General features: G+C 41.5%; 1 protein-coding gene across 5 annotated transcripts in view; it reads right to left on the reverse strand.

Annotated features, from left to right (window-relative positions):
• MYO9A (myosin IXA) overlaps positions 1 to 12,824 on the reverse strand; it is a 160,882-nt gene that overhangs the window by 83,771 nt on the left and 64,287 nt on the right. For 4 of the 5 annotated variants that reach the window (XM_071813726.1, XM_071813727.1, XM_065847292.2 and 1 more), the window contains exons 6-9: positions 11,385 to 11,441; positions 8,272 to 8,369; positions 6,197 to 6,323; positions 1,062 to 1,151 (exon numbers count right to left, since the gene is read on the reverse strand). In XM_071813726.1, the coding sequence (XP_071669827.1) occupies positions 1,062 to 1,151; positions 6,197 to 6,323; positions 8,272 to 8,369; positions 11,385 to 11,441 (372 nt within the window). The remainder of the gene's footprint in view (positions 1 to 1,061; positions 1,152 to 6,196; positions 6,324 to 8,271; positions 8,370 to 11,384; positions 11,442 to 12,824) is intronic. The other variant, XM_071813725.1, reaches the window with a different exon arrangement.

Raw genomic sequence — 12,824 nt, forward strand, 5'->3', positions numbered from 1 at the left:
AAGCTGCTGCCAGAGAGAGGTCACCAGCGGATCACACTTGGTTGTCGGGATGCTGGTGTTGTGAGGACAGTGACAGGCAGCCCCTGTCTTTTCTTAACACAATTCGCAGCTTCTTACAAAATGATTTCATCATGGAGATGACGTTAACTTTTCCCCCCAAGTCACCACACCTTGATTTTTCATTTCTTTTACTAGATATTGGTGACAAACCTTTCTAAGTGAAAAGTTGAGATTTGTGAGCAGCGGCAACACCAAAAAACCATTTTGGAAAGCACTTAGAAAATTCACATTCAGTCATTTTAGGTGGTAAAGGGGACTCTGCTCTCAACAGAAGCAGCATCTCGGTAAGACTCTTGGAACTCGAAGCCTGGTGGTCCAGGTTAGAATATTATTAGAAAAAAAATAATGGAAGAAACAGTTAAATGCAACAGTTAAATGCAGCGAGGTGGTTGAAGACACATTGCTGCGTGTTGTCCCATCATCACAGCTGTTGGGAAGTTTAAACACAGTCCCAAAAGGGGAGAAAAGACAGGGTTTTTTCTGGAAAAAAAGGTCAAAATACCTCCAGCTGACCCTAACGACAGCACATCATGTGCTTAATTATTTGCAACACAACAGACTGCTCTCAGAGACATTACTCAAGATGTTGCCAGTTCTCATAGGGCCAATATGACAACAGGAGGGAAGCGAGGGCCCAGCGTTCTTCAGCCCAGGGGATACAAGAAATGCTGAAACCAACACAAAAGGACTGCAGGAGAATAAAGCTTATATACTTTTGAGAATATAAGACATAATAACACTTACACAACCGTAAGCCTTTAAAAAAATTGAAGATTATCCCAGAATAATGTGAAAACCTGCTTTCCAAGAACAGCGTAGAAAGTAGAGTCAATAATTTTCTATATTCATACACATCGGCTTCTCCTACATGTGCTTAGTTTTACATAAATAAATAAAAACCGAAATAAACTCTACCAGAGCCAAGTCTACATTTCAGCCTCATTTCAAAGAATTCGGAGGCACCCCAAGAGTTTCCCTTTCAATAATAAACATGTACAGACCTCAGCTAGTTTGTACGGTAAGATGAGCTTCTCTCCCACTGTCACCGTCTTTCTGGTCACCAGGGCCTCAAACAACATCTCTTCTTTCACCTAAACCAAGAATCTTGATGTTAGTGATTCATTTCATTTTCAAATGTTTAGAAGTTGTAAATTTATACATTTAAAATGTACGCATTTAATTTTTTTATAAATTTAGAAGATACACATTTATAATTTTTTAGCTTTTTAAAACACCACTTTTGCCAGACTTTACGGAGTTAACGTTCAGCGGATAAAACGTTCAGCCAGAGGTTGGGTGGAGAAAACTCAGCACATAAATCCAGCACCAGAAACCAGACACCACGGTATCCAAAGGAACCTGATTTTCCGCATTCAGTCACCGCATTTCCAACAATTTCCCATGGGTAACCTTTAGTCCTGGTGCAGCTCCTCCCTCCCGCGCTTTTTCTTGGCAAAATAAGTCAACTTTCTAGTTGGCGAGGTGACATCATACCAGTTACTCTACACACAAGCAAAACCGTGTCATTGGGTTAAAATAGATCCCAGTTGAGGGGGTTTTGGGGTGTTTTTCAGGGTGGGGGTGAATGAGAAGGAGGAAGAAACCTTTTGAAAAGCACCTGATATTTACTCGGCCGTTCACACGTGATATTTACAGCCTGAAGACAGCAGTTCCCAGGCAGGGGACAATCTCTAATCAGACTCAACAGAAACCGGTTTGCAGGAAAAAAATCAGTTGTACAAACAGTCACGCTTTGGCAAACAGGTAAATGGTGTTGACAAATTTAGCAAATTGTTGGGAAAAAGCCTCCTTTCTGATCAGGTTCGCTTAAGTCGCTCTTATTTCTCATTTATCCACGTTCCTGAACCCATCCAAGGCTGTATTTTTTATCCCAGGTAAATCATTGATGATTTGACACAGATGATGGGAAACTTAGTGGTTTCTGTACTTTGATTGAATGCTTTAACTGATTAATTAAGATGAGGAGCAATGCAAACAAGCTGAACCTAAGAAATTTCGCAAGCATGATGCCGTTCTGCCCAGAAAACTACTTCTTCCTACCAAAAATGTTGTCATAGGAGTCTCCCTGATAAACTCCAGCGACTTTCCCTGCACCACCCACTAACATGAACTTGTTGGTATGGTGTGGAAAGTAACAAACATCAGGTCACCCGTATATGACCCTCACCTACCAGCAAGTCCTACGGCGTTGGAATTGAACCTCAACACCTTGAGGTTTGGTTCATTTGGCCTCGGTGATACCGTAGAGTTATCAGTTATTATGATGTGATTTGGCCTTTCAAAACCAAGTGGGGAAAAAACGGCTTGTTTGAATTATCAAAAGCAACAAGACAGAGGGATATCAGATTGTTATCGAAACAGTCCAATGTCATATTCCTAACCAGTCTAAATGCTCCCAAGTCCCAGATTTGTCAGCAAACGTGAGGATTTTAAGCGGTTTAAACAACAACCTGTGCCGTCCCTCGCTATCCGCATCTCATGTTCTCCCCAGTTTGCTTCTCCCTCTGCTCCTGGGGTGGAGGAGACCTGTAGATGCGCATTCTTCATCTCTCAAATTGGCAAAGATGGGAAGGGATTTTTGGCTTTCTGGTGCTGAAGGGCAAGTCCTGCTCTCCCGCTCAAATAAAAGCTACACGGCCTGTAGTTTATATCTTAATTACAGGGACAAAATAGAGATTTAAGACTTCAGTGCCACGTGCAATTGGAAGCGATGCTGAGAAGGTTCGAGCTCTACAAGGCAGTGAGGGGTGACGGGCGATGCCAAGGCAGGTGGAGATCGCTCCTCTGGTAATGCTGGGCTATTATGTTAGAGCAAAGGAAGAAAAATGAACCATTTCCAACTCGAGAGTGAGAAAACATGGCTTTTTGTGGCTCCTGTCCTATTTGAGAAAGGGATTAGAGTGCTGAGAGCTCATTCAAAAGCTGCCCAGGGCGGAGTGACAGAAAAGAAATTCAGATTTCTATCAGTTCTTCTTGAAGAAGTTCTGCAGCTTTTCTTGGGACTTGCTCTCAAACAACCAGAAGGTTTTCTGACTGGAGTTCTGGCTTTGAGGAAGACGATGAAGGTGAAGAAGGTGATGATGCGGGTGAAGAAGGTGGTGAAGAAGGTGAAGATGCAAGGGGGTGAACTAGATGGACATCCCTTCCAACCCAAACCATTCTACAATTCTATGACCCCCAAAACTTCATCCAAAAAATGGATCCAGAAGAGAAGGTTCCTGGTAACCCTCATCTCCCTTTTGCTCCCCAATCACTTTCCCAGATGTTTAGCACATCTATGGGATCCCGCTGGGAAGCTGAAGACTAGTTTTCAGTAGAAAAAGAACCGAAGCATATAAACCTCCTATGGAGGGAGACAATAGCTCCAAAACCCCATAATTAGCTCCAAAACTTCATCAATGCACACAGAGATCTGGCTAAAATCATTTAGAATCATAGAATATGAGGTTGGAGGAGACCTCAAGGATCATCTGGTCCAACCTTTCTTGGCAAAAGCCCGGTTGAGACAAGATGACACTTGATTACTTGTATTTATCTTCATTTGCATTGAGGCTGGTTGCTTAAGCCTAGAAACTAAGTATATTATAAAACTGCTCCATTGAGCAAAGAAAGAATTTACCTTCCTTACTCAATGCTCCATCTACGGAAATAATTTCTGGTGTTAGTAAATGTTCACAATTAAAAAGTTCTTGCCCTTCTAACAGAAAAATATAGTCTGTCTTAGCACATTTCTAATCAATTGCTTTTGTTAATAAGCCCACAAATGAGGCTTTCAGCCAGAAACACAGTATTTTCCTTGGTTTTACACAATCCTCTACGATTTCTGCAGGGGAACCGTGATACTTGCAGCTCCACGTCTGCTTGATCCATCAGGCAGCCTTGACATCACGTATTTCAGCAAAGTTTAAACAAAGGCCATGAAAAACCTGCCAAAAGCCTCACATAATCCACACGCTACGGCTATTCTTGCGAAAAAAGAGAAGGAATCAGGGTCTTACTGTAAATGAAACAATGATCCACGGAGTCTGGCCAAAATCCTATATTGCACTTTGCTTTTTCAGCAAATGTTGGTCTGAACGTTTTAATAAAGCAAAAACATATTGGATGGGGTTGCGGGTATCTAAGAAAAATCAAATTCATCACGGATCGTCATCTCCGCCCAGATTCCTTCCAAGAATCTGCCTATCAGTTTCATTTTCTAGGGGCGCAAACCTCATCACGCAGAGGAAGGATCATTGTTGCATTAACCGCCGCACAGGGTAATTCCCTCTGTTGGCCTTCGAGGCTCCGAGGCTCCAACATAAACCAGCTAAGCTCACGATAATTTAGGCCAGACTTCCCTTTGTGCAGGAAAAACATCTTAGTTTGGCCTAACTGTTTGATTTTAGCCAGGTTGTTGGCTGGTTCCTCTCCATGAGGAGCTCAGCATCTTCTTTCCCGGTCTCAGAGGTGACCAATTCACCTCCTGTTTATCAGGATCTTTCCAGCCAGGTCCCACCAAGCACCCAGTGGCTGTATGAAAAGAAGTTCAACTATTTGTCAACTAATATTTTTAATCCGAGATGATTTTTCAGGCTTAGCGAGTAAATCCCAAGACGGAATTAATGACTCTGGCAAGGCGATTCATATTTTCAGCAACAATGGTGTGAAAAGCGAGACTGCGTGCGGTTCAGCGACCACATGAAAAAATAAAGGGAAATAAAAATAATTACCCACGTAAGACAAAGTGTCGAATGTTTCAACCAATGTTTTTGGTCTCTGGCTATAAAGAATTCGCTGCACTTAATTTGGAGAGTTACAAATAGCTAACGAATGAATGAAGCGTAACAGATTTTCTTTGTGAGGGTCTGTTTGAACCCTTTAGGTCTCCTTTTGGTCAAAATTGAAGAAAAATGTCAGAAAAACTATCAGAATTTCAGAAGACTTCTGAGAATGAGATTATTGGCTTTATTTCAGCCAACCAGGGAGTCAGTCTATTGGAAGCTTTGCACACAAAGGCAACGAATGTCTCTAGTTCCATGGAGAAATTACCATGGAAATGCAACTTTAAGGACAAGCAACAGCAATTACCCAAACCCAGCAATATCACAAGATCTGCATCGCCTGTTGTAATTAACAAACATTTTATAAATAAAGCCATTTAGCTTGCAGAACTACCAGGATAAACAGTAATCTACCCCTTTGCTCAGCTATACCAGATTCTAGTGCTTTTTGAAAATGGTGGAGTTAAAAAATACATATATTTCTTTTTCTTTTTCTCCATATTGTTGACACTATCTGCCAGTGAGCATGGTATCCATGCTCTGTGCTGCACCAAACCACAGTACTAAGATGCTGTTGGCCCTATATGGCTCAACCGATGTGTAATTTTATATGTACACGTGCAAAAAAATACCCCGATACTTTACAGCACACAGATGTTGCAGGAGAGTTTGTTTGCAGAAGAAACCCAGGGCAAAGACCCAAAGCCTGGAACGTTTTCAGATCTCTAAGTCACTCTCTTATTCAAAGCTTTTTTAAAAAACAATTAGTCCTTAAAAGACTTGGCGCCCTCGCTATGGCCATTTTTAATGGAGTAAGATCAACAATGTTCTCCTCCAAACTCGTGTTTTCTGTTTATTTCTCCAGTCTCCAAAGCCAAGATGCAAAGAGCATCCAGCTGCTTACACCCATATTTTACAGAAGCTTTCCCCTCTTGAAATTCAAAGCATTAATGAAGTGCTATGAAAATCCAAGAGCCAATTCCCGAGTTCTTTAAGTAGGGAGATAGCACAGCAGTTGTTTAAGGGAAGAGTGTGGATAATAAGTCCTTAAATGGGTAATGAAGGGATGAGATGCACCCTCCAGCATCTCTAATAAACTCTAATCTAATGCAATCTTTCACATTTTAACCGCAGAAACAGTATTTTGGGGCAATTAAACCTGAAGGTGAAGATTAGGGGAAAAACCCTACCGTTCAAAACCTCATTAAAAAAATCCCTAGAACTTTTCATGGTGAACAGCCTGTAGTAATGGTAACGCAGGAGAGCTTACCCATTGGTGAAAGAGGCAATAAATGCTATTATAAAATGGAGGTGGTTCATTAGGTGTGCACGTGAAAAAGCGAAGGCTTTACCTCCAGCAGGTCCGACACGATCGGCAGGATTTCGGGGTTACAAATGTCGATGGAGTCGTCCCGGTAAGTCTTCTTTTTGTATCGGATGTTACCCAGGTGTAGTATCGCCGACAAGAGAGAGAAAATTCTAAAGGAAACGGAGAGACTTCATTTTCATTTGTCTTTTCTTAAAGCTAATGAAAAACAAAACCATAACCCCAACCATACAATTGTTATCTTCCTATTTGACTCATTCCTCTAATGTTTGCCTCAAAAATAATGCTCAAACGAAACATTCGCCTCACGTAAAACAGATTTTCACTCGGTCAGTACCAAATGAGCATTGGTATGGCTTTCTTAGAAATTATTTAATATATCAAACTCACAGTTATAAAATAGTGCCCTGTATTGTAAGAAAAAATGATTCGCAAGGATCTAGGTATCTAGATTAAATATTTATTGTGCAATTCCCTAAATGAAGGGGGAGATGGGACTCAGCCATGTGGGTCGTCCTTCTCAGTCCCCTGGCACATTGTATTTGATTTATCACCTTATGAGATGTAGTCTTGGGTAGAAAGCCTATATCAAAAAGCATTATTACTTTTATAATATACAAGCAAAATGAGACAGAGGAAAGATGTTACACTTCAAGTAAATTCATCCACCCATTTTTTAATTTGGTCGTTTTTAAGTTATACCCTCTCTCCTCTAAAAAAAAACCCCTCCTCTCAATCACTTATAGAAGTATATTAATAATTAAAATAGTCTTCTTTTCTATACTCAGCTGTTAACAGTAGTTGTACAACACCAAGCAGAATAAATTTGCCCCCATAGTGAAGAATCCACTGGATTCTTTGACAGGCAAAATTCAGTGGGAGACATAAAAGAACTCGTGCACCAGGAAAAGTTATTGCACAGTAAACCAAAAGCGTTGATTTACATTCAACACCGCTCAGTCCAGGCACTTAAACAGGGTTTAGAAAAAGTTTGACACAGAAAGTTGATTCTTGAAAGATAAGGAATCATGTGGAAAAGGCAGGAAACCTCTCACAGTTACGGGTTTCTTCTGGCTCAGATACGTGTTAAAAAAGCAAGAAAAATGATGTTTGAAACAAGAGGAGGTAATCAACCCAGTGGCAAAAGAGAGAAATAATATAAATGTTAAATATTAGCAGAATAAATGCCATTTACCCCAGGTGATGAATAGGGTTTCAAGTGCCATTAGAACCAAGCAGTAATTCTCTGTTTCCACATCAACCTCCTGGGTTTCAGACTGAGAGAACCATGTTCATTAAATTATCGTTTGAACGTTTGGGTTGAAAAAGTACAAGATTTCTCATTGTGTTTTAGCCACCAATGTGCTTTTCAGCAGCACTTAGAGCGTCAAAACCACTCATTTTGAGGCTATTTTTTAAGTACACATATTTTTATACCTGTTACTAACATTCATCAAATTCGTTCAAACCTGCTCAAGACTTTCAAGCCAACAATCAAACCCAGAGGAACGACAGGGTGAAACACTGAATTTCAAAGTAATTTCCATTTGAATTTGGGTCCATCTTTTAGAAACACTCTGGATTTAGTGGTTTCAGTTGGGGATGACCCTCATGTCAAGCATGTAAATCAATCAGAGGAAGGGCTTGTTGCAACCCAACTAATAAGTCCAGTTCTTCAACCAGCACCTCCAGTGAATTTGTGAACAAAGGCCAGTTGGAAATGAGTCTATAGAACCAGCAAGTTACATGTGAAGGATTAAGCATGATGACTAATAATCTGAGTTTCTGATTAAATCACGATGTGGATTCATAACACGCAGAGTGAGGCACGACTATTCGTGAACAGTAGAAGGATATTTCCAGGTGCCAGCTTTATGCCATTTGCATAGAGAGAATCATTATCTACAGTAATGATGGGCATATTTTGTTTATATCTTGGAATTTTGGGTTGGATTAGAAGTGTGTTTTACCAATTATTCCTTCTCACCAGCCTCGTGTTAGCTCAAGTTAAGTGAATTGTCTCACTGATTGCAGAGATGATATTTGTTAAGATAATAAATAATTTAATCTCCAAGCTATCGCTATGGAAAATAAACTCACTGTCTGCGCGTCTTGGGCAGGAAGCCCACCATCTCCATGGCCAGTTGTAACCGCTCAAAGTCGTGCTTCAAGTCCTCCCCTTCCACAGAAAAGCAATCCTGTTGGGTCAAAAAAAACAAAGATTGAGTTTGGAAAGAAATTAAGATCAGGACAGGTCCAAATGGCCAATTCAACATTGCATAAATATCATTTAATGATCTTCACACCTCTTATCGGCAATGGGAAGTGAGATATCCAGGAGGTCCCATGGACATTATGTGGTTGATCAACCAGTTCAATAACCAGATTAATAACTGGTTAATCAAGCTGTTTAGGACAATCTGCTTTTCCAAGGACTTTATGAAAGTGCAAATTTCCATACAATAATACACTAATGATTTTTTCTCTGCACTGTGTTTTTATCCAGCGAAGGTCGCTCAAAGGACTCTACAATCTCCACCACAAATGCCTTGCTCTGAATAGCCTGAACTTCAGAGATACATTAGTATATTTTTTTTTGTTATTTTTTCTTGCAGATACATTATTTTGGAGGCTTAACCTCTAACACAAGAGGCGAGTCGCATCATTCTATCAGTACAGCGAGAGTTGTTGGACTTGATGATCTCTGAGGTCTTTTCCAACCCAGTCGATTCAGTGAGGTGAAATATGTTACACATTTACAGGCAGTTTATTCCACAGTAAGTTCTGGTCCATTAGGAGTTCCTATCACTAACGAGGAAGAATTCAGTTTTAAAATAGAATTGACATAATTTTCTGTAAAATATCAGAGAATTCAATCCTGCATAGAAAAGGGAAGGTTTTAAATCTATTTTTCACTAACTTTATTCTAACTACCAAGAAGTTTCCTAAACGAGAAGTTTTGTAAAAAGGAGGATTTGAAACCCACTGCATTTTATATTTCTTGGAAGCTAATGTGCCAGAACAGTTGATTTTTTGGCTGATCCCCAACCTGATGGCACTATTGATACTTTCAGGGAAATCTGATGACATTCTGGACCCAACTAATACTGTCCTGCACCAACAGGTAGGAAACACAATTAGATTAATGCTCCATAAATGAGTATCTAAACTATTAATGCCACGTTCCTTTTCCTTTGGCTCATCTTGCACCCCGCCGTGGATTATCGATCACGCTCTCTCCCTTCGTAGCCCATGTTTAATACTTTTTCCCATTGTTGTGTGTAAAAATTCCCATCCTCTCAATCATAAATATAGAATAAAGTTATTTTATAGCATCAGGTTTGTGTCTCAAAGCGCCTGTCGCCATTTAAAGCCTCACAACTCTATCAGTGGCACGTTCTTCATCCCACTCGTCGCATCATTACAGCGATAGCTACGAATTACGGGCAGAAATTCTTACTGAAGATTTTATTCCAGTAGAGGATACCACTCACACACAACAGCCTTACGCCCTTGACTAAAAGCTGGAGAAGCTTCATTTTGTGGCATCATTCATCCAAAATTAAGTCCCGAGTCAAGAGCGAAATACCACAGACAACTCGGAAGTAGCACAATCCGCACCAAAGGCAATTTAATTGACGATTTACATAACAATTGCCCAACTCATTAATCCACATGGAAAGGCCTTTTGTAAATTATCTACTTAAAAGCAGATGCTCTCTGTAGCATTTCAGCTCTGCACTGTTTCCTAATGGATGATAAATGGATGATAATTATTAAAGAAAGGCGTTTCCTCGATATTAGGGCAGACAAGCATTACAAAGTCCATGCCCACAGACCAAATTCATCGTGAATATTCCAATTAGTTTCCCAGCAAAAGCTGAAGCAATGCATGGAAAGTGTAAAGAAGACATAACAAATGGGGTTTAGATATAATAAATAGTTTCTTTATAAACCCGACATCTGCAATGGGTTGAGTCAGTGGTTATGGGGAGAGGTCCAGGGTTTGTTTAAGAGTGAATCATCAAGCGAAGCAAAGATGTTATTTACCACAAGCATCACAGAAAACCATCCCGAGCGAAATCAAACACCGAATTGTAACAGCACATGGTTTTGCTGTAACGTGGGCAGTCCTGAGATCCTGAGCTGGGCCCTGCACAAGGTGGTAAATTTGAGGTTTGTTTTAATTTTAATTCTTGCAGTAAATTGTCCTAACCCATTTTTAAGCAATTAAGGCCTTTGCAACATAGTACAGTGTGTGAAGGTATCTAATAAAGCATCTGCTCTTCACTCCCCAGGCCTCTGAGGTTTCTCATGTGCTAAGGATGCTAACACAATATTCAACATTTCTAAACCTTGTGGGGGGTTAATCTTTCCCTCCTTTCTTCCCTCCTAAGGATTTTGCAGCTGAAATCTCGCTGTTCAGACACGTATTTAGCCCAAGCAAAACCTCATCACCTCTTACTCTCCCAGACACACCAGCTAGAGTTGGGCAACCACAAAGTACACGGCAAAATGAGCAGGAACAACATGCAGCTGATGTGGAATGTGCTTCCCCGTGCAGGACAAACCCAACAGACACCGGCACGGGACACACAGACACCCAGAGCGCGTCACCGGCCGGTGCCGCCACCTCGGGCACGCAGGAGGAGCCGAGGAGGGGGGAAGAGCATCACTGGTCCCTTTTTTGGATTGATCCATTTGGAAAGGTTGATCATGTCAGCAGAACTGTTTTAGGAGAAGAAATTGGCTTTGTGTTCTGAATAAAACCAGGGTTTGATTTTCTCCCGGGGGGATGTTTTGGGTTCGTTTGGAGGCCGGAGAGCAGATACACCGCTACAACCAGCACGAACTGGTGCATCTCTTAGGGCTTCATGATTTGCTGTTTTAGTGGGAAGGAATTTCAATTTTCGCATTGCTGCTGTATCACCATTTCCATAAATCATGTATTATCTTAAGAAAGAACAAAAAAAACCCTCTTAGTTTGCTAAAGATGACCATCTCTAGCTCTTGAAGAAGCTTTCCAGATGGAAGGAACCAAAAAAGGGCAAAGGAAAAAACATAAGTCTCATAATGAGTAAACACACAAGCAACACCATCCCAAGGTAATTAATAGGTTAAACTAATTGGACTTTGCTTTCTGCTCAGGTCTCGGTGCGGCTAAAATTGAAGGGAGCAGCAGTAACAGCGAAGACGGGGGTTCTTGTACTGACCGGCTCCGAGTCATTGCAATAATCATCCCAGCTCTCTCGGAGGGGTTTCTTTGTCATCTGAAAGCAAGGCAGAGCGCGTTAAGTAGTGTTCAGCCTCAAAGTCATTCCTCCTAGCTGCTCTATAACCAAGGCAGCAACTCAACTTTTCAAGCAAAATAATTATTATTATTATTATTATTCTGCAGAGTCATTAATGCCTTTGTTTTCTGTTTTAAAGGTAAGATTTCTAACACTTTTGCAGTCACAGTGCTACAATTCCTGTTCACACTGTTTTCATGACAATCTCAAGCAATAACCATGATAGATTTGAAGATCTTTTTCTCCAGGGTTAAAGAAACCTTTGGTTTATCTAGAGCTGAAGTGCTATTGATGGGAAAATCGCACTGAAGAGCAGATATTTAGTTCTCCTCTCAACCTCTGCTCTAGACACATAGAAGTGCTGCAAAAGCGCGATTCTCTGACCGATTAGAAAGCAACACTCAAAAGGTTTTTAGAAATGTGTATCTTTTACAATCAGACAGAAGTCAAAGAACACCAGCTCCTGAAGAACTTCAAATAAGGACCTAATTCTGCAAATCACTGCTGTCAATATGAATCACCAGCACAGGAAACATTCAGCAAGTTGCAGAGTAGGACTCCTGACACTGCCATGAGATGTGGAGAAGCCATCCAAACTCAGGGGATAGTTCAAGTAAATTTGCTTTAAAAAATAGGCGTTGAGCAAAAAGCTTTTGGCTCTTAATTCATTACTCATTTGTACAAATTTCCTGATCCCAAGTTGTTAAGAGCAGGTGAGGTGGACTGTGAACTGGCTGAAGGGAAGAAGCCAGAGTGTCGTGGTCAATGGGGCAGAGTCCAGTTGAGGCCTGGATCCAGTGCAGTGCCTCAGGGCACTGGGGCCGGTATTATTCAATATATTCATCAATGATTTGGATGAGGGAATAGAGTGACTGTCAGCAAGTTACTGATGACACCAAGCTGGGAGGAGTGGCTGACACTGGAAGCTGTGCTGCCATCAGAGACCTGGACAGGCTGGAGAGCTGGGCAGGGAAAAGTGTAATGAAATAGAACAAGGGCAAGTGTAGAGTCTGGAATGTGGGCAGGAACGACCCCAGGTTCCAGCGTAAGTTGGGGAATGACCTATTAGAGAGCAGGGTAGGGGAAAGGGACCTGGGGGTCCTGGGGACAGCAGGGTGACCATGAGCCAGCACTGGGCCCTTGTGGCCAGGAAGGCCAATGGTACCTGGGGTGGGTTAGAAGGGGGTGGTCAGTAGGTCAGAGAGGTTCTCCTGCCCCTCTGCTCTGCCCTGGGGAGACCACACCTGGAATATTGTGCCCAGTTGTGGCCCCTCAGTTCCAGAAGGACAGGGAACTGCTGGAGAGAGTCCAGCGCAGCCACCAAGATGCTGAAGGGAGTGGAGCATCTCCCGTGTGAGGAAA

Source organism: Patagioenas fasciata, chromosome 12, assembly GCF_037038585.1.
Source record: "Patagioenas fasciata isolate bPatFas1 chromosome 12, bPatFas1.hap1, whole genome shotgun sequence".
Lineage (NCBI taxonomy): Eukaryota > Metazoa > Chordata > Aves > Columbiformes > Columbidae > Patagioenas > Patagioenas fasciata.